This window comes from Mastigoproctus giganteus, chromosome 10 (assembly GCF_048544385.1).
Source record: "Mastigoproctus giganteus isolate SK-2022 chromosome 10, ASM4854438v1, whole genome shotgun sequence".
Lineage (NCBI taxonomy): Eukaryota > Metazoa > Arthropoda > Arachnida > Uropygi > Thelyphonidae > Mastigoproctus > Mastigoproctus giganteus.
The window spans coordinates 58567516-58588488 of NC_143584.1; the positions used below are offsets into that span (position 1 = coordinate 58567516).

Consider the following 20973-nt stretch of genomic DNA (forward strand, 5'->3'; position numbering starts at 1 on the left):
AGCAAAATTCCTATATATATATCGAGAGCCCGTCTGCACTGCTCAGTGAACTTCATATCTGACTGCATAATTATTTCCCAGGTCTTTTTCACTTTCCACTTCTCATAGTGTTGTACCACACAATTGGTATGTTTCTCTTGAGTTATTTCTACCCATATGCAGTACTTTTAACTTGTCAATGTTAAACTTCGGTTGCCACCTCTCGGCCCATCTGCTCAATTTATCTAGATCCAGTTAGATATTTAATAAAACTACAGATGTCATGTTTTCTCTAAAATATTTTTACAGAGGAATTGCTGCTTCATATCATGTAAACATAAACTCTTAATAGGGCAGTTATTGCAATGTAAAGCTGTAAATAAATAAATAGTTTTATTGCTAATGCAGAAAATATGAAAACTTTGATATTCACAAACAAACTTGACTTTATTGTAAATTATGATGCTAATGGAATTTCTTTGGTGGATTGAATGAAGCAGTCAGTATCATATATTAATACTGCCTATTAAATTAATATAAGACAGATTTAAATTACCAAATGTAGAGTGGAATAATTATGAAACAGTTAAATCCAGTGAAAATGTCAGAATTAGTGATTGCATTACCATTTATGGTAACGATTGAAATAGTGAAGTATGTGAAATGCACAACCTGATGGTCGGCAACACATTTTATCAAAATGATAAACGTACTCGTTCACTTGGGAAGAGAATAAAAATGTTTGAAATTGATATTAGATTATATCTTTGTTGTTGAAAACAGAGATATAGTCATCACAGATCATGAGGAGTTAACTTTATTATATATCGATTATTGGAATACAGTTAGTATGATGGTTTTATTAATTTTGAACATGAACATCTATGATATAATCTTAGTCTTTGTGATCTGAGAACAGTATAGTTGTATTTGAGCAGATTGGAGAGAAAACAGTATTTATTGAAAATCTGTCCAACCACATGAAAGTATAATTATTTGAAGCTTAAAATACTTTGATCAATATCTGAACAGGATTTCTTTAATATGTGGTTGTGTGATTTTCTTTGTTCTCTCAAGGATAAGACATGACTGATTCCTTTTGAAGTGAAAGTTGTTTAGGCATGCCCCAGGCAGTTTTCACATGGGGGTAACTTGCATCCGTGGATTGACAAAAACTGCCACGGAAATGAGACAAGAAACGACATATGCTGTACATGACTCTACATGACTCTACCAATACATGACTCTACCAATACCCTACGGTGCAGCCACAGTGTAAATCACATGCATGTTGCATTTACGTTTTAAATCACTATCTTAGCTTCTAGTAGTCTGATTTTAAAAAAATTAAAATATTCGTTCGTCATTTTCTACTGTATTTCATATTTTTTGTTTGAAAAATATTTATAATTCAACAATGCCGAAGACTAATAGTGAGCATTGTAAGGCACATAGAGCATGTATATGTGCAATCAAACCACCTCCATTGAGTACAAAGGAGAGATCTGTAAAAACTTTGTAATAAACTTATAAAACAATTTTAAAATATTAAACCACTGTAACATTGAAATAATAAACAATTCAAAAGATCCTCAAGTATCATTTAACTTCTGCTATGTGTGCTCAGAACACTTTTTTTTTTTTTATGAAACTCCAAATGTGAAGTATTAAAATCTATAGTGCTTAATACCATGCATGGATGGAAGGTTCAGAAGATGAAAGAAGATACTTTTTGATATTAGACTTGAACTTCTGTAGAGATTGTAATTTTTAAGAAATACTTATGAAGGAAGGTTTTCCCAGAAAACAGAAGATGAATGAATAAATGAGGAAGAAGAAAAGTTGGTTCTGTGAGTTTGAAGTGGGACAGTAAAAGGATGTTGACTGGTTTCAGCACTTGTTCAGACTGCTTTGGAAGAGAGCAGGAATTATCAAAGCCAATTCAGAAGAACAGTGCCCATAAAAGTATCTATAGAAAATAAATGCAGCAGAAACAGAACATCTATAATGTTCTGAGAAAGAGTTGGGACAGAGGGTGGAGAGACTGATAAAGATGAGTTATTAATTAGCCGAATTGCCTCTTTTAAATGGAATCTAATTAGCCTCTTTTGAATGGAATCTAGAAGCCTGAGAGGGGGTTTTGGGGACACCAACCTGGATGTGGGAATAATATTCCATGGTAAGAATAGATTTGAGATTTCTGCAGAGTGACCAGCTGTTTGGAAGAAAAGTAACACAATGAAAGAATAAACCCCAGTTTTTTAGACACAGAGAAAGCAATATTTGTAATGTGCTTATGCCAAGAGAAATTAGAAGTTAAGGTAATCCCCCAATAGAAATACATGATCTTGCCTAGAAATGTGTGTCATCGAAGATAGGCATAGGAGCAGAGGTCTTATTTTGCAAGATATAAGGGAGGACTGGATTTTAGAAGGATTGAAACACAGAAATTAAACTTCTTCAGCCCATGGAGGACTGGCAATTCTAATAAACTTGAGAATACCGTCTAGACATTTCTCTCCAAAGATCTAGAAGAGCTTGTGGCACAAATACTTGCTCCTTTCTGTGTATTAGGTGATTTTAAGGGATACCATCCCCTATGGGGGTTTGCATGTATGGACAGATGAATGCAGATTGGGTCGACCTCAGCTATGAATATTTCTATTTGTTCTCCCTTTCTATTCCCATGGATAGTGGAATGTGCTAAAAGATCCACTTGACAGTGATCATTTCCCCATAATATGCAAATTGTGAATATCTATATCATTCTTAAAGTAGAAAGTATTGTCAAAAGAAGTGCTTGCTGTGCTGTTAAGCTAAATAGTTGTTCTCTTCAAATTTTAAGTTTATGCACCTGCATAGCCACAGTATGATTAAGTTGAATTTTATGGAGGTATATTGTGCCTTTTTACAAGCAGGGCAACTACCACTATAAAATTGTAATAGGAGATTTCAGTGAGAATTTGTTAGATCCAAAATGGGGAGAAACCTGTCAACCCATATGGAACTGGAAAAAGAGATGGAGGCAGTCTACTAATTGAATTTACAGAGGAACAAAATTTGTTCATAATGAAACTCCTTCATGTGGGAGGGCTTTTTTGGAAATACTAGTGAACATTACACTTCATTTTGATAAACAAAACTATATTCACTGACTGCTCAGTCTTGAACCATTTCAATATTGGAAGTGACCATTGGTTACTGAGAACAAAAATCAAAATTGATTGCAAGAAAGAATGGAAGATATTGGTCGCATCAACTAAATGAGGAAGATAAACCCTAACCATCTGTTGAAATATCATAAAAACTTTGAACTAGAACTGTTCAATTGTTTGTGTGCTACAGGACTTTCTTGACACATATTTCAACTGATAATGACAGTCTCAATGACTTTGTCATCTATTGTAAAACAAGAAAAGCCAACCAGAATATAAAAAGAAACAATTGCTATGATGAAAAAGCAACGAGAAATGAAGTAAAGTAGCAACATAAACATGGTAGAACCTGTTGAAATGTGCAAGCTCATAAGAAAGCATATAATAGAAGAAATGAACAAGTTTGATTTTGATCTTCTACAGAGTTGAAGTGGCAAATGAAGTTTAACATTGACAAATGTAAAGTACTACATATTGGAAGCAGAGTAACATATCAACTCTATGGTACCACACTGATAGTGGTAGAGAATGAAAAGGACCTGGGGGTAATTATGCAGGCAGATATGAAGTTTTCTGAGCAGTGCAGACGGTCTGGAGTCTTGTCAATGATATACAGGAATTTTTCTAGCATGGATAAGGAGTTGATTATCCCCTTGTACAAGGCAATGGTCAGGCCACACAAGATTAGTGAATGGAAGAAAGGCTTAAGTTTTGCAAATTACTGTGTCTGGAGACTAGGCACCTGCAAGGTGATCTGATTGAGGTGTATAAAGCCTTGAAAGTTTGAGCATGCTCAATGCTGATGGGATTCTTCCTCTTGCTCAGAATAATTGCCTGAGAGGGCATAAATTCAAATTGAGGAAAGACGGTCGTAAAATAGATGTGCGGAAGTTTGCCTTTAGCCAGCGGGTGGTTGATTGCTGGAACAAACTTCCATATGTCATAGAAGTAGATAGCTTAAATAGATTCAAGGCAGAACTTGACAAACATTTGGAGCGAGTGGATGGGTGAAATAAGGGTTTTTTTTTTTTTTTTTTTTTTTTGTCTGATGCTATATAAGCTTGCTTTCTTGCATCATGTGCCTATGATAATGCTAATCTTATCAGAAGAACACTAGAAGAAAATAAAGGGCTAAAGAAAGCAAAATGAAAAATGGTTAAGTAAAAGAGCTAAATGTTTACTTTGAAGCTTGAGGATGGTGCAACAACAAAAACTGAATAATAAATACTAAAACAAGTGGAAGGATTTTATTCAAACCTTTATAAGGATAAAGCCTGACAACTGGTCCTTGAGGTTGTCACAGACAACCTCAGACAACCTTAGGTCCTTGAGGTTGTCACAGACATTCTCTCAGATATGCCAGAGAAGCTGTACTTGCTACCTGGGAGTCTAAAACGCTGATGGAACCGATATTCGGGTGACACTCAAGTCAAGTGGACCCAATTTCAGTGAGGTCCGGACGCTCGGTGACAGCCAAATCCTCTGCTTGCACTTTCACGATGGTGGGACTGTTAGTAATCCTGGGTATAACCTCCGTGCACAAGTACATGGTGGGTGACCACCCAGGTGTGAACCAACGTAAGCAGGGGTCGAGGTGTGGCGCCCACACCACATGGAGGAACGCCGCCCCTCTATGTTACCAGGCAGTACTAGGTGGTAGCTGACTCTCATCAACCGGTGAAATACCACCACTTTGCTTATTGGAGGCTTGAAGTGGTGGAACCCATGTTTACTCTCTAGAGCTAAGTTCCGGTCAACCCTTCCCTATCTCTTCCATCATGCAGTATGATTGATGACTTTTGAGGTTATAATGAACGTTGTGGCGAGATCCAATATTCCTTACATTTCGAGGGTACAGCTCTAAAACGGTGTTCGCAGGCCGGCCGCTAGTTAGTACACTGGACTGAACCTATTGGTAACTCTCTAGGAAGCTTCCAGATCAGCTAGTGTATAATCTTGCTACCTCTACTCTGACAGATAGTGACTGGAGGGAGTCCACGTAGTGTGTATGCGGGGAGCATTGTTGAGGCCACGTTATGTCAAGGATCTGGGTATATTCTTACCACGTGTATGCCATATCCAAAAATTTCATTACTTCATACAGCATGTCCCACCTACTTTTTCTTACTATTGAATACACCATGAATTGTCAAACTAATAGAGCAAGCTTATCTGCGAAAAGATCTAAACCTTCCGAGGACTTCCTAATTCATTTCACAAATATACGTGGTCTCAATTCTAATCTCAACGATGCCCATTTCCAGTTGCAGTCTGCCAAACCCCATGTACTTTTTCTGACAGAATCTCAGTTATCGGTTGATTCATCTACTGCTCATCTCAAATGCCCAAATTATTCGCTGTATGATTCCTTTCGCCTCAAAGGTGGTACTTGTGCATATGTCCGTTCTGATATTCTCTGTCAGAGACTTGGCAATTTGGAATCTCCTCTCTTCGATCTTCTTTGGCTTAAAATCTCTCTACCTCATTGTATCAAATTCATCTGTTGTCTCTACTGTTCTCCCAACTCCACTAATCACTTGGAGCTCTTTGACTTCCTCTCTTTGCAACTTGACTCTCCAGCAGTCCAACTTTCCTAACAGTGAAGTAATTTTCCTTGGTGATTTTAATGTTCACAACTCCAGCTGTCTTCAGTTTTCTAGTCACACCGACCCAGCAGGTCGAGATGCTGAGGCTTTTGCAATTACTAATGACCTAGCACAGATTGTTCATTTACCTACAAGAATACCGGACAATCCTAATCATACAGCCAATACGCTTGATCTTTTTCTCACAAACAACCCTTCTAAGTACATGGTCAAAGTGAGAGGTCCTTTAGGCACTTCAGATCACAACTTGGTGATTGTCTCTTCTCCAATGGAACCTTTATCTCATGGCTATTCCCAACCACGTGTTGTTTGGCATTACAAGAATGCAAAATGGGATGACCTGCGAGACTTCTTTTCTTCTTTTCCTTGGTCGGATTACTGTTTCAAAACTACTGATGTCAATGTTTGCTCAGATCATGCCAGTGAAATTATTTTTGCAGGAATGGAATCCCTTATCCCACACTCCACTCTAAAATCTCGTCCTTTATCTAAACCTTGGTTTTCCAATAAATGCGCTAAGGCTGTCCAAGAGAAGAATGTTGTATATCGTAATTGGCTTGTTTCTAATTCTTCAGTTTCATTTTCTGCCTACACCAAAGCTCGCAACAGTTGTAAAGCAGTTATTAATCAGTCCAAACTAGAGTTTGAACAGGCTAAGAGTAGAAAACTTGCTTCTTGCCCTAATGGTAGCCGAGCATTCTGGTCTCTTGCCAAAGCTATTGGCCGCAACTTTTGCCCATCTTTGCTCCCACCTCTGTCCAAACCAGATGGTTCTGTTGCCACTTCAGCCAAGGATAAAGCTGACCTGCTAGCATCCCATTTTTCTTCCAGCTCATGTATTAATGATCTTGGTAAAACACCTCCCACCATTCCTAACACGCTCCATTCAATGCCTCCTGTGGTCTTCCGTCAAAAGGATATCAGAAGGATTTTGATGAATCTTGATGCTAAGAAAGCTCCAGATCCCAATGGTATTTCTCCACTTGTTCTCAAAACCTGTGCTGCTGAACTTACTCCTATTCTTTGCCGCCTTTTTTCACTTTCTTATTCCAAAGGTGTTTTTCCTTCTGCTTGGAAATTTGCTCATATCCAGCCAGTTCCTAAAAAGGGTGACAAATCCCTCCCATCCAATTATCATCCCATTGCAATTACTTCTACTCTTTCTAAAGTAATGGAGAAATCAATTAACCGCCAACTCTTAAACTACCTAGAAACCTTCCGTCTGATCAACGATCACCAGTATGGATTCTGTCAGTGCGATCCACTGGTGATATTCTGGCTTATGTTACCCATTTATGGACTAATTCAATGGAAAGGTTCGGTGAAACACAAGTAGTTGCTCTTGACATCTCAAAGGCTTTTGATCGTGTTTGGCAAAAAGGTCTTCTAAACAAGCTTCCATCTTATTGTTTGCCAACTGTTTTTAGTAATTGGTTATCCAGTTTTCTCTCTGATTGCTCACTGAGGGTGATGGAGATGGCTCTCTGTCTTCTAACTTCCCCACTAATGCCGGTGTCCGCCAAGGTTCAGTTCTTTCCCCCCACTCTTTTCCTCTTCTATATTAATGACATTCTTCCATTGACTGGAAATCCTATCCATAGTTTTGCCGATGATAGCACATTGCATTCCACTTTCCATTTTGAGAAACCTTGTCCTGCTCAATCAGCTTCAACTTCTCAAATCTGCTACCAGTTCCTTAAATGCCGATCGTCAGGTATTTCTCCAGTGGGGCAAAGACAACTTAGTTGATTTCAACCCTTCTAAAACTCAGTCTTGTCTTATATCTCGCAAAAAGGATTCTTCTGCTCCTATGCTTATCTTTAGTGACACTCCGATTTCTAGGCAAAATGATATATCTCTTTTGGGGATTACCCTGACTTCTAATCTCTCTTGGCACAAGCACATTACAAATATTGCTTCCTCTGCATCTAAAAAACTTGGTTTTCTCTTTCGCTCTCGGCGTTACTTTTCTTCCAAACAGCTACTCACTCTGTATAAATCGCAAATCTGCTCTGCCATGGAATATTGTTCCCACATCTGGGGTGGTGCCCCCAAAACCTCTCTCAGGCTTCTTGATTCCATTCAGAAGAGGGCAGTTAGGTTAATTAATGATTCATCTCTAACACAGTCTCTCCACTAGCTTTCTCATAGACGCACTGTTTCTGCTACATGCCTCTTCTACAGATACTTCCATGGGCACTGTTCTTCTGAATTGGTTTCTATAATTCCTGCTCTCTCTTTCAAAACAGTCCGAACACGTGCCGCCACTAGCCAACATCCATTTACTGTCCAACTTCAAACCCACAGAACCAACTTTTCATCTTCCTCATTTATTCATTCAACTGCCGTTTTCTGGAACAACCTTCCTTCATACGTATTTCCTGAAAATTACAATCTACAGAAGTTGAAGTCCAATGTCAACAAATATCTTCTTTCGTCTTCTTAACCTCAAACCCTAGCACGGTACTAAGTACTATAGGTTCTAATACCTCTTGTGTTTGGGGTTCACATAAAAAAAAAAAAAAAAAAAAAAAAAACCTGGATCCAACACAAGATGCAAAAGCTGTACAAGAAATTTTGATAGAAAAAGCAATACTATAAAATCAAAAAGAAAAAATGGCAAAGGTGGAGGCCAGCTCGGATGTAAAGCTCTAGCCAGACTATTTTCAAAATTCCTTCTACTTAAAGTGCCTGCACAAATAAAGTGACCTGGCAAAATTAATAAACTACCGACCAATAAGCCCATTGCCAGTCGTTCAAAAGTTTCTCACTAAGATATTTTCAAGGAGAATAGGCACACACTTTATGCAGCCCAACCCAAAGAATAAGCAGGTTTCAGAAGTGGCTTCAGTATGATGGATTACATCCGAACAGTGCAGCAGCACAATGAATAAACATAAACATGGTAGAACCTGTTGAAATGTGCAAGATCATAAGAAAGCATATAATAGAAGAAATGAACAAGTTTAATGTTTATCTTCAACATTGTTGAAGTGGCAAATGAAGTTTAACATTGACAAATGTAATTACTACATATGGGAAGCAGAGTAACATATCAACTCTATGGTACCACACTGACAGTGGTAGAGAATGAAAAGGACCTGGGGTAATTGTGCAGGCAGATATGAAGTTATGTAGCTTCTATTATAGCCTTCATATACTGAAAAAGCATTTTACTCTCTCACAAAACAAGCAATAATCGATGTCCTAATTGACAGAGCTTATATTTTCCAGTAAATAATGAAAAGGTGACATACATCAATATGTGTCAACAATGATCAAGTTCAAAACAACATAGCATTTAGAAGAAATTTTTTGCAAGCTAAATTAGGATGATAAAGGGCTAAAGATAAATGGAGATAACCTGAGTCACTTAAGAGTTGCAGATGATATCATTCTCTTTCCCAATGATCCAGAAGAATTACAGAAAAATATTGAACTGCAGCATGAAAGCAAGAAGTTTGGTTTGAAGATGAATACACAAGAAAACACAGGCTATGTTCAACATATTTACCAGATCAAAGAAAACCATGTCCAATGGACAAGAAGTGGAAAGGTATAACTTGGGCAAGAAATTTCAAAAGATGGAAACATGATGGAAATTGAATGGCACAAAATTGAGATGGCAAGCATTTGAAAAGCTTAATATAATCTTTGAGACAAACTTGCCACTCTGTCTCAAATGAGAAGTTTTTGATCAATGTGTGTTTCCTGTCTTAACATATGGTTGTGAAACATGGACATTGATTGCAAAAGCATTATAAAGACTGAAGACAACACAGAAGTATTGAGTGCTGAAATTTGAACCTAACCAAAATAGACTGAAAACATGTCCATGGATTTACCAACAAACCAATGTTTGTGACATCAAGAAGAACTGGTGTTAGATGAATAAATTTTGGAATGGATACTGCTTGACTGTAAATGACCAAGAAAAAGACCTTTGTCCTGCAGTGGATTGAAAATGACTGAAGATTGATGTCATTATACACTGGAAATGGAATAACATTCTGCAAAGCAGAATGGAAAAACTTTCTCTTCAAGCATATTTTTTTTAACAATCAGATTATCCAGACTCTAACCAGGAATATTGTTAGTGAATGCATAATGGAAATTGCAAACATATTTACCATTGGTGGAACAATGCATGCAGTAGAGCTGCACAAGAAAGGAAATGGTGTGGAACTTATTTTGCAAGCTACCACAACAGTAAATCTTAATTACAAAAGACTAATGGTCAAAACAACAAACTAGATTTCATGAAGTTTATCTTTGGATACATCTTGTTCAACACTGAATAAGTTGCATGTAAGGTGACCAAGGTTTGGCAAAATTAAGAGAATAAATTCTATAGACACTTTTTTTTCGTAGTGAGTATAATGAGAATTTTTTTTTTTTTATATGTGTGATGTGATGGGATGGTGTCCCCTTCCTCCTAGAATAAGTTTGCTCCCTTTAACATCATTGTCATTTTAATACTAATGCTAAGGGATATTGAAGGAATTGAACAAAAATTAAATATTTATAAAAGAATTTTAAGAAAAATAAAGAACTAACATAACAGAAGCAATGGCAAGATCATATTACATTAGAGGAAATGGAAAAAAAATCTTTGTAACAAATATCCAATCTAAGGCAATGAAGTAAACATAAGTTGGTGGGAGAAAAGTCATTAGCTAAAGAGATGCATGAAGCAAATATGAATGATAATTTGTCCACAGGAAGATGGATCAGTTGTGTTAAGCAAGGCTGGGTTTACTGGAGTGTAGTTGCTCCTTAGCTCCTCATGGTTGCAGGGATTTCTGACCTATACATTGACTGTTAATTTTTTTTTTTTTATTTATCACAGAAATATATTAAAGTATATATATTTTTTTCTCTTTCCACTTTGTTTTAGAAAAATACATTTTATTCTGGGTGTTATGCATACCAAGCTGTCATACTACCTAAATAGGCATTGATGTCAAGCAGACATTGCCAAAAAAAGAGGGTTTACTGCAGGTAGGGAAAGCGGATAGTATGTCATAAAATAGTATATTCCACATAGACCAACTGTTGATACGTGCACCCCCTGTGTGTGTGTGTGTGTGTGTGTGTGTGTGTGTGGGTGTATATATATATATATATATATATATATATATATATATATAATGAATATGGCAAATAAATTAATTAATAATTATCAAGATAAACAGTTATTATATAGCAAATTATACAATAAAAAAACTAAAAACTGAAAGGATGAGAACTGATTAATGCCATCTATATATATAGGAGGCGCCTATATATATATATATATATATATATATATATAGGCACCTCTGTAGCCAGGTGGGCAGGAGCAGCGGTGCGTAGCACACTCTTCTTGATTAGACCGGGGTTCGAGCCCGTGCCCACCAAATACGGAGGATTCGGAAAGGTCAGGGAATGACCACCGCATATCCCCAGAGCAATATGGCCTTAGTTGCTAATGCTCCTAAAAACCAAATAACAAACAACTGCTCTATATAAAACATTTGGATGATGATTAGCCAAAAAATTGAAGTGAGATATTTTAATTATGTTGTACATTTTTATGTAACTATATTGCTTTGTATTTTTATATTAATTAATCAAACAATAGAACTTGTAGTGATAATCTCACTTAGGCAAAATTTAACTTTCACATAAGTTGTCAATTTTGATGTCAGTCATCTTGACACAAAGCTAAGGAAGTTGTTCTGCTCAACCAACAGTTAGTGGCTTCTCTATATGTAAAAAAAAAAAAAAAATTAAGTAGCATTTTTTTCTTAATTTAAGAAACTTCTGGTAGCCCTGTGCATGGCATTTACTTATATGTGGTGCCTTTATTAGCATCACATGAAACATGAAAAAAATAAAATCTCTCTCTTTGAATCAGAAAATGGCTACTTTTAATTAGCTTAGTTTATATTTATAGACTTACTATTTAATACCACCTACTATTCTTTATTGCATCCTGTGATACCCATTTGATTTATGATCTTGTCATTTTTATTTGGTGAAAGCTTACAATAACTTAACTTTTCATGGTTTTTCCCCTTCAGATTTAGAGATGACTTAAATATTTTTGTATTTTAGGAACAAGGCGTAGAGTACGTGTTCGCAGTCGATCAAATGTAAATAATAGAAATTCTAATGTCCAGTTTAATGAAGAGTATGACTTTGAGCAAGCAAATGCAGAATTCCTGGAACTTGAACTCAAACTTAATAAAGCTAATATAGGTAAAAACCAGTTTGAAATTTTTTTTCAATTCATATTTTCAATACGAATTTTTGTTGAGCTTCCTAAATAGTCATTTAACTAAAAACTTTAAGTAACCACTGAGAATTTTCTTTCAATATAGTAAAGTGAAGTAACATTATTGCACATTGAAGTTAAAATCCGAAATTTTCATTGCAGTCAAACTGCTAACTGTGTAGCACTTTGACAGTAGTTAAAGTAGTTAGACTGTTGGATAAGTAGAAGCCAGCAACGGGTCCTAACAGGACACCATTATTTTACAGTTAAATTAATTCTGAATGTCATTCAACATTTTAACTTAATTTCTAAAAATAAACCCATTTAATTCAAAATTATTGCTTGTCTCTTTTATACTAACTATTGGATTATTTGCTCTGCACCCACCTTTTTGAATGCAGTAGAGTGTTAAATTTTCTTATATTCAATAGTTATTTCCATTGGTACTTGAGTACTGAGTATTGAAAACAAAACAATGTAAATGAAGATGGGTTGAATGGTTTACAGTAGTGCAAAAACTTTTCTTCCTGAAGTGTAAAGAAATACAGTAAATGACTGAATTAATTTTTTCACTGATTCAGTAGTTGATGGAATGGTGTGTTAATTCCATCTTTTTCATAGTAGTAGCAGATGATACAAGGAAGCAGACTTCTCACAGGCATGTGAGAAATAGCATGGTTTTATTTTGCTTTTGAGTGTCCACATTACTAGAAATTGTTAAACTTGATAAAGAATGAATGGGAAGGGAAAGCATACAGGTATAATTAAAGACCTCAAATAGTCATAAACTCAAGCTTACTATCATGGGTTTGGGTAGAATATAACAGATAAAGCAGATAAAATGGCATTGTGTAAATGGTAATGGAATTTTAGTATACTGTGGTTGGCATCATTATTTCAACATTGATATAAGGTATTACCATGGTTCTTTGTAATTAGTTTTGTAGCTGCCAATATCTTATAACAAATCGCTTCCATATAGAGTCATTATTTAAAGTCAAAGTAGCTTGCAGTATTGAATAGGCAACAGGGAATGGCTTTTTTACATAATTTCTTGCGTACACACTTAGCATCAGTAAGAGTGATGTAATTGTAATCTTTGTCTACTAGTTTTGGTTTTGTGACTTTCTGCATTAGGGAATACATTTCTCCTTTTCTCTACAGTTTGATATGCCATTTAATAAAATGCCACAATATAAACTTTTAAGAGAAATAATTGAATTGAAGTAGGCAGCAGTTAGTTTACAATGCAGGCTCTCTCTCTCTCTCTCTCTCTCTCTCTCTCTCTCTCTCTCTCTCTCTCTCTCTCTCTCTCTCTCTCTCTGTGTGAATAGAAAGGTGACAGTAAAAAAGGGGTCAAATTATAAAATATATGATTAAGCACATTTTTAAAGAAAGTGCAAATATACTTATGTACGTAATATATGATAATGTCATTATTATTGCTTGTAATAGACAATGCATTCTTTTTTACTCAATTTGTTTTTTTTCTTACTGTAATAGTATAATTAGTGACAACACAAAACATTTACTTTATTCTTTTCACAAAGAATAAAACTAAATTAAAATTGTTTTTTTTATTTTTTTTATTTTGTGTATTTCTACTCATTTTTGTAAATGAATTGGTCATTGGATATGCTGTGTTAGTCTGTTGCAGAATCAAAAAGCACCTTAATTGTGTTCACTGTAATTTTTATTTGTGGTGCAAAGCTAATTGAGTCTTTCAATAAGATTCCAAAGAAGTAATATGTAAAATGTCAGACATATATATACACTAACTTCCATCTATAATAAAATCACACAGAAAAGGTAACACATTTGTCTTATGTGCTATATGTGGATGTGATATTCAATGAAATTTCACATCCACAAGTGGTGGGGAAAAAGCAATGTAATTAGACATTTGTGAACATAAGCTTAAGGACAGTGTTAAGTTCATACAAAGAAATGCAAAAATAGAAGTTATGTTTCATAGCAATTATGTTATGGGTTGAATGATGTAGGCGTGTTGTTCTTTCCTACCAAAAAAAATATGGTTGTGGAATAAGAAAATAGATAGGGAAATAAGAGGTAGTGATGTAGCTGAAAAATGGACCATTTTTTATTGCTACAGATGGCAGTAATCAAGGTGATTCAAAGCTATTTACTCCTGTTGTGTGTGACCTATTGTTTTTTTATATATATATATAAAGGGCAAAAAGAAAACTGAAAGCAGTTTGTTGTCAATGCCAGCACTGAAAGATGGCTTTACAGAATAGTCATCAAGCATCTTTCTGAACAACCTGAAAGCATGCAAGATTCATTAAGAAAAAAATTCTGGAAATGTGTTGATAATGCAAATGTTTTAGTAGGCCTAATAACTAACTGGATAAGGGTATTAAAAGAGGAGATAGAGCAATTGGTGGTAAGTCTGACCTTTTCATCTTATTAATTGCTTAAAATATTTCATAGTAGCTACAAGGCTTTTCATACCAACTAAGAAATATTGTTCAAGGTTTAGGCCTAAATGGATGTCAGATGAACAGAAGAAAAATGCATGGAATACAAATAAATTAACAGGTGACACAGAACCCTAAGGAAGATATAAGCCGGTCTGTAATCAAGTCACAAAGGAGGTTAGGCAGGCAAAATCACATTACGAGAAATCTTTGGCAAAAGATGCAAAGAAAAACAGCAAAGACTGCTTTCCTTAAGTAAACTCTAGAAGGAAGGGGATGAATCGGATGGGTCCACTTGATATCAATGGTTCAATTGTTGATCCTGCTCAGGTAGCTAACAAACTGAATGAGTATTTTGCATCTATATTTACATATGAAGAGTTATTCAGGGAGGGGAATAACAGAGGTGTATTAAACTATGGTAGTGAGTTAAATGATTTTTTAATTACTGAGAGCAAAGTGGAGGAGAAATTGTTGGAGATAAACATAAAAAAGGCACCTGTGGTGGATGGGATATATCCACTTATATTAAAGGAGGCAGCAAAGAAAGTAAGCAAACTCTTAGCCATAATTATGAGAGTTTCCTTGGACTCGAGAGTTGTTACCCATGGACTAGAAATGTGCAAATGTGACCCCAATTCACAAACAAAGATCAAAGGGTGACAAGTATTTGCTGACCTGTTAGTTTAACTTCTGTTCCAGGGAAATGAATGGAGGCACTGCAGGATCATCTAGACAACGCTTCAGTTATAATTCGGAAACAGCATGGATTTGTTAAAGGGAAGTCTTGTCTGACCAATTTGATTGGATGCTATGATGTGGGACACAAAGGAACTGGATGGAAAAATAATTTTCATATCATATACTTGGATCTTAGAAAAGCTTTTGATACTGTTGCACATGGAAGACAACTGTACAAAATTGGAGCATTATGGCATTAAGGCAAAATACTGCTATGGATGAAGGGTTGTATATGAGTGGGAGAATACAGAGTGATAATCAATGGACACTGCTCTTTGTGGACTGAGGTTATTAGTGGAGTCCCTCAGTGTTGGATCCATTGTTTTCTGTATTTATTAATGATATTGATGAAAGTATATCACGCTTATTGTCTAAGTTTGCAGACAATATGAAGGTTGGCAGGGTTGTTAATGACAGTGCGCTACTGCAACAGGATCTAGAAACATTGAGCAGATCGGCTGAGAGGTGGCAACTGAAGTTTAACATTGGCAAATGTAAAGTACTGCATATGGGTAGCAGTAACCCCAGAGTAACATATCAACTGTGTTGTACTACACTCAAAGTGGTAGAGAATAAAAATGACCTGGGGGTAATTGTGCAGTCAGATATGAAGTTTTCCTAGCAGTGCAGACAGTCTGCAAGAGTAGCTCATGATGTCTTGTCAATGATATATAGAGATTTTTCTAGCTGGGATAAGGAGGTGATTATCCCCTTGTATAAGGCAATGGTTAGGCCACACCTTGAGTACTGTATACAGTCTTGAAGGCCTCATTTTAAGAAGGATGTAGAGCTGCTGGAACGAGTACAGAGAAGGGCAACCAGATTAGCAAATGGTGGATGGGATATATCCACTTATATTAAAGGAGGCAGCAAAGAAAGTAAGCAAACTCTTAGCCATAATTATGAGAGTTTCCTTGGACTCGAGAGTTGTTACCCATGGACTAGAAATGTGCAAATGTGACCCCAATTCACAAACAAAGATCAAAGGGTGACAAGTATTTGCTGACCTGTTAGTTTAACTTCTGTTCCAGGGAAATGAATGGAGGCACTGCAGGATCATCTAGACAACGCTTCAGTTATAATTCGGAAACAGCATGGATTTGTTAAAGGGAAGTCTTGTCTGACCAATTTGATTGGATGCTATGATGTGGGACACAAAGGAACTGGATGGAAAAATAATTTTCATATCATATACTTGGATCTTAGAAAAGCTTTTGATACTGTTGCACATGGAAGACAACTGTACAAAATTGGAGCATTATGGCATTAAGGCAAAATACTGCTATGGATGAAGGGTTGTATATGAGTGGGAGAATACAGAGTGATAATCAATGGACACTGCTCTTTGTGGACTGAGGTTATTAGTGGAGTCCCTCAGTGTTGGATCCATTGTTTTCTGTATTTATTAATGATATTGATGAAAGTATATCACGCTTATTGTCTGAGTTTGCAGACAATATGAAGGTTGGCAGGGTTGTTAATGACAGTGCGCTACTGCAACAGGATCTAGAAACATTGAGCAGATCGGCTGAGAGGTGGCAACTGAAGTTTAACATTGGCAAATGTAAAGTACTGCATATGGGTAGCAGTAACCCCAGAGTAACATATCAACTGTGTTGTACTACACTCAAAGTGGTAGAGAATAAAAATGACCTGGGGGTAATTGTGCAGTCAGATATGAAGTTTTCCTAGCAGTGCAGACAGTCTGCAAGAGTAGCTCATGATGTCTTGTCAATGATATATAGAGATTTTTCTAGCTGGGATAAGGAGGTGATTATCCCCTTGTATAAGGCAATGGTTAGGCCACACCTTGAGTACTGTATACAGTCTTGAAGGCCTCATTTTAAGAAGGATGTAGAGCTGCTGGAACGAGTACAGAGAAGGGCAACCAGATTAGCAAATTAGTGTCTGGTGACTAGGCACCTGCAAGGTGATCTAATTAAGGAGCACTTTTCAGCCTTGAATGGTTTGAGCAAGCTCAATGCTGATGGGATTCTTTCTCTTGGCCATATTAATCACTTGAGGGGACATAAATTCAAATTGAGGAAAGATAGTTGCGGAATGGGTGTGTTGAAATTTTCCTTTAGCTACCATGTGATCGATTGCTGGAACAGACTTTCATCTGTTGTAGAAGTTGACACCTTAAGTAAATTGAAGGTAGAACTAAGGAAACATTTGGAGCAAATGGATGTGTGGAATGGGAGGGTTTTTTTTTTTTTTTTTTTTTTTGGCTGATGCTGTATAAGCTTGCTTTCTTGCATCATATGCCTCTACTAATGTTAATTTATACTCTGAAAAGGGAAGTACATGCCTTCCTTTGAAAGTGGTTGAATACTTAGTAGACATTTTACTATTATCTGGAGATATATAAAAAAGAAAGAAAAAGATACATGTAAACAATTTCATCTGATGCAATGCCATAGAAGTAAAAGGTTTTTAAGCTTGTCTGTGTACTTGTGAGCTGTCTTTCGTTAAGTGTGACTAGACTGTAGAACAGTGGCAATCTATGGTCGGTTAGATATGGTGAGAAAAGTAATGGGAACCCTTTTCAGCATTAACAAATAAAGTACAACAAGCAATCACTAGTGAGTAGCACTGACTTCTGTTCAAATCAAGTTATCATTCAAAAGTTTTGAAAGAGGATGGAATTGATGGATTCAAGAAAAAGTACTGAATTGGAAACTTCTGATAAAAGTAATGCTAAACAGGCCAAATCAACATTCTAGGCATGTTATCTGCAGTTGTGCAGAAATTCTCTTCTTTCAATAAGATTCCAAAGAAGTAAAATGTCAAACATGTACACTAGCTTCCATCTATAATAAAATCACATAGAAACTGTAACACATTTGTCTTATGTAGTGGATGTGATATTCAATGAAATTTCACATCCTCAAGTGGTTGGGGAAAAAGCAGTGTAATTAGACATTTTTATTAAAAAAAAAAAAGTTTTTTTCTTTTCTCACCTGAATAAAGCAGTTTGCTTGTTTCTATCAACTGTTATGCCAACTCTTGAAAATCCAAATGTAGTTCTTCATTCCAGTGTACCTTACATCTGTGTACTGAGGTTGCTAGATATGTTTAAGAGCACTATGTGCAAATTTATTTTACCAACAGTTTTCAAATCTTCCACTTTTATTTTTGAAATAGATTACCATAGCAAACTAAACCAGATAGATGATTCTGGCTTAGTCCTAGGCATTTCAACTGCCAAAGACAAGTAGAGAAGCTTTTCTTTTGCTTTGTGGGGAAGTATATTATTGTTGCACAAGTTCCCATTGAACAATGTTTTTATAAATGCTGAGGTAGCACCAGTAGTGCATTTTCAAGTGTGGTATTTTTTGTGGACAATTTTCCAGTACTACTTGGTATTTTTAAAGAAATAGATGATGTAATAATATTTTTCAGCATTAATTTTGTCTTCACTGTGAGGATCTGATGCTATTATAAAAGATGTAGAGCAGATATCATCTTTTAAGGGCACAAAATGTGATATTGTGGTACACATCGGCATTAATGATATTAAGAGTAGGAAATCTGAAGACTGACTTAAGAGTAGAGGGAATGTTGGGAAAAAGTCACTAATTAGAAATGAATTTGAAAATGTGCATTTCTACCGAGACACAATATGAGGGAGTACATGTTAAGAGCCTTGTCAATGAATTTGACCCTGGAGAGAAAAGTTGAATGTGCAAGCTCATGAGGTAGAATTTTTCTCAGTGTGGTCTGTGCTTATTCACACAAGACTGTGTTGAAAATATAACAATGGAATTATTTGTTGAAAATATAACAATGGAAGAACTAGTTTAATATTACAAAAATCAAAAAACTGAAAAGGCCCAGGCATAGACAATTTGAATGTAGAACTATTTAAATATGGTGACACCTAGGTGGTAGATGACTCTCATCAACCGGTGAAATACCAGCACTTTGCTTATTGGAGGCTTGAAGTGGTGGAACCCATGTTTAGTCTCTAGAGCTAAGTTCCGGCCAACCCTTCCTTATCTCTTCCATCATGCAGTATGATTGATGACTTTTGAGGTTATGATGAATGTCGTGGCGAGATCCAATATTCCTTACATTTTGAGGGTACAGCTCTAAAACGGTGTTCGCAGGCCGGCCGCTAGTTAGTACACCGGACCAAACCTATTGGTAACTCTCTAGGAGGCTTCCGGATCAGCTAGTGTATAATCTTGCTACCTCTACTCTGCCAGATAGTGACTGGAGGGAGTCCGAGTAGTGTGTATTCGGGGAGCATTGTCGAGGCCACGTTATGTCAAGGATCTGGGTATATTCTTACCACGTGTATGCCATATCCAAAAATTTCATTACTTCATACAGCATGTCCCACCCACTTTTTCTTACTATTGAATACACAATGAATTGTCAAACTAATAGAGCAAGCTTATCTGCGAAAAGATCTAAACCTCCCAAGGACTTCCTAATTCATTTCACAAATATACGCGGTCTCAATTCTAATCTCAACGATGTCCATTTCCACTTGCAGTCTTCCAAACCCCATGTACTTTTTCTGACAGAATCTCAGTTATCGGTTGATTCAACTACTGCTCATCTCAGATGTCCAAATTATTTGCTGTATAATTCCTTTCACCTCAAAGGTTGGTACTTGTGCATATGTCCGTTTTGATATTCCCTATCAGAGACTTGGCAATTTGGAATCTCCTCTCTTTGATCTTCTCTGACTTAAAATCTCTCTACCTCATTGTATCAAATTCATCTGTTGTCTCTACTGTTCTCCCAACTCCACTAATCACTTGGAGCTCTTTGACTTCCTCTCTTTGCAACTTGACTCTCCAGTCCAACTTTCCTAACAGTGAAGTAATTTTCCTTGGTGATTTTAATGTTCACAACTCCAGCTGCCTTCCGTTTTCTAGTCACACTGACCCAGCAGGTTGAGATGCTGAGGCTTTGGCAATTACTAACGACCTAGCACAGATTGTTCATTTACCTACAAGAATACCGGACAATCCTAATCATACAGCCAATACGCTTGATCTTTTTTCTCACAAACAACCCTTCTAAGTACATGGTCAAAGTGAGAGGTCCTTTAGGCACTTCAGATCACAACTTGGTGATTGTCTCTTCTCCAATGGAACCTTTATCTCATGGCTATTCCCAACCTCATGTTGTTTGGCATTACAAGAATACAAAATGGGATGATCTGCGAGACTTCTTTTCTTCTTTTCCTTGGTCAGATTACTGTTTCAAAACTTCTGATGTCAACGTTTGCTCAGATCGTGTCAGTGAAATTATTCTTGCAGCAATGGAATCCTTTATCCCACACTCCACTTTAAAATCTCGTCCTTTATCTAAACCTTGGTTTTCCAATAAATGTGCTAAGGCTGTCCAAGAGAAGAATGTTGCATATCGTAATTGGCTTGTTTCTAATTCTTCAGTTTCATTTTCTGCCTACACCAAAGCTCGCAACAATTGTAAAGCAGTTATTAATCAGTCCAAACTAGAGTTTAAACAGGCTAAGAGTAGAAAACTTGCTTCTTGCCCTAATGGTAGCCGAGCATTCTGTTCTCTTGCCAAAGCTATTGGCCGCAACTTTTGCCCTTCTCTGCTCCCACCTCTGTCCAAACAAGATGGTTCTGTTGTCACTTCAGCCAAGGATAAAGCTGACCTGCTAGCATCCCATTTTTCTTCCAGCTCATGTATTAATGATCTTGGTAAAACACCCACCATTCCTAACACACTCCATTCAATGCCTCCTGTGGTCTTCCGTGAAAAGGATATCAGAACGATTTTGATGAATCTTGATGCTAAGAAAGCTC

At 36.4% G+C, this 20973-nt stretch overlaps 1 protein-coding gene across 2 annotated transcripts in view; it reads left to right on the forward strand.

Annotated features, from left to right (window-relative positions):
* Positions 1-20973, forward strand: part of LOC150079047 (protein LSM14 homolog B-like) — a 170180-nt gene that overhangs the window by 40108 nt on the left and 109099 nt on the right. For both annotated transcript variants that reach the window (XM_090382429.1, XM_090382430.1), the window contains exon 5: positions 11840-11983. In XM_090382429.1, the coding sequence (XP_090238555.1) occupies positions 11840-11983 (144 nt within the window). The remainder of the gene's footprint in view (positions 1-11839; positions 11984-20973) is intronic.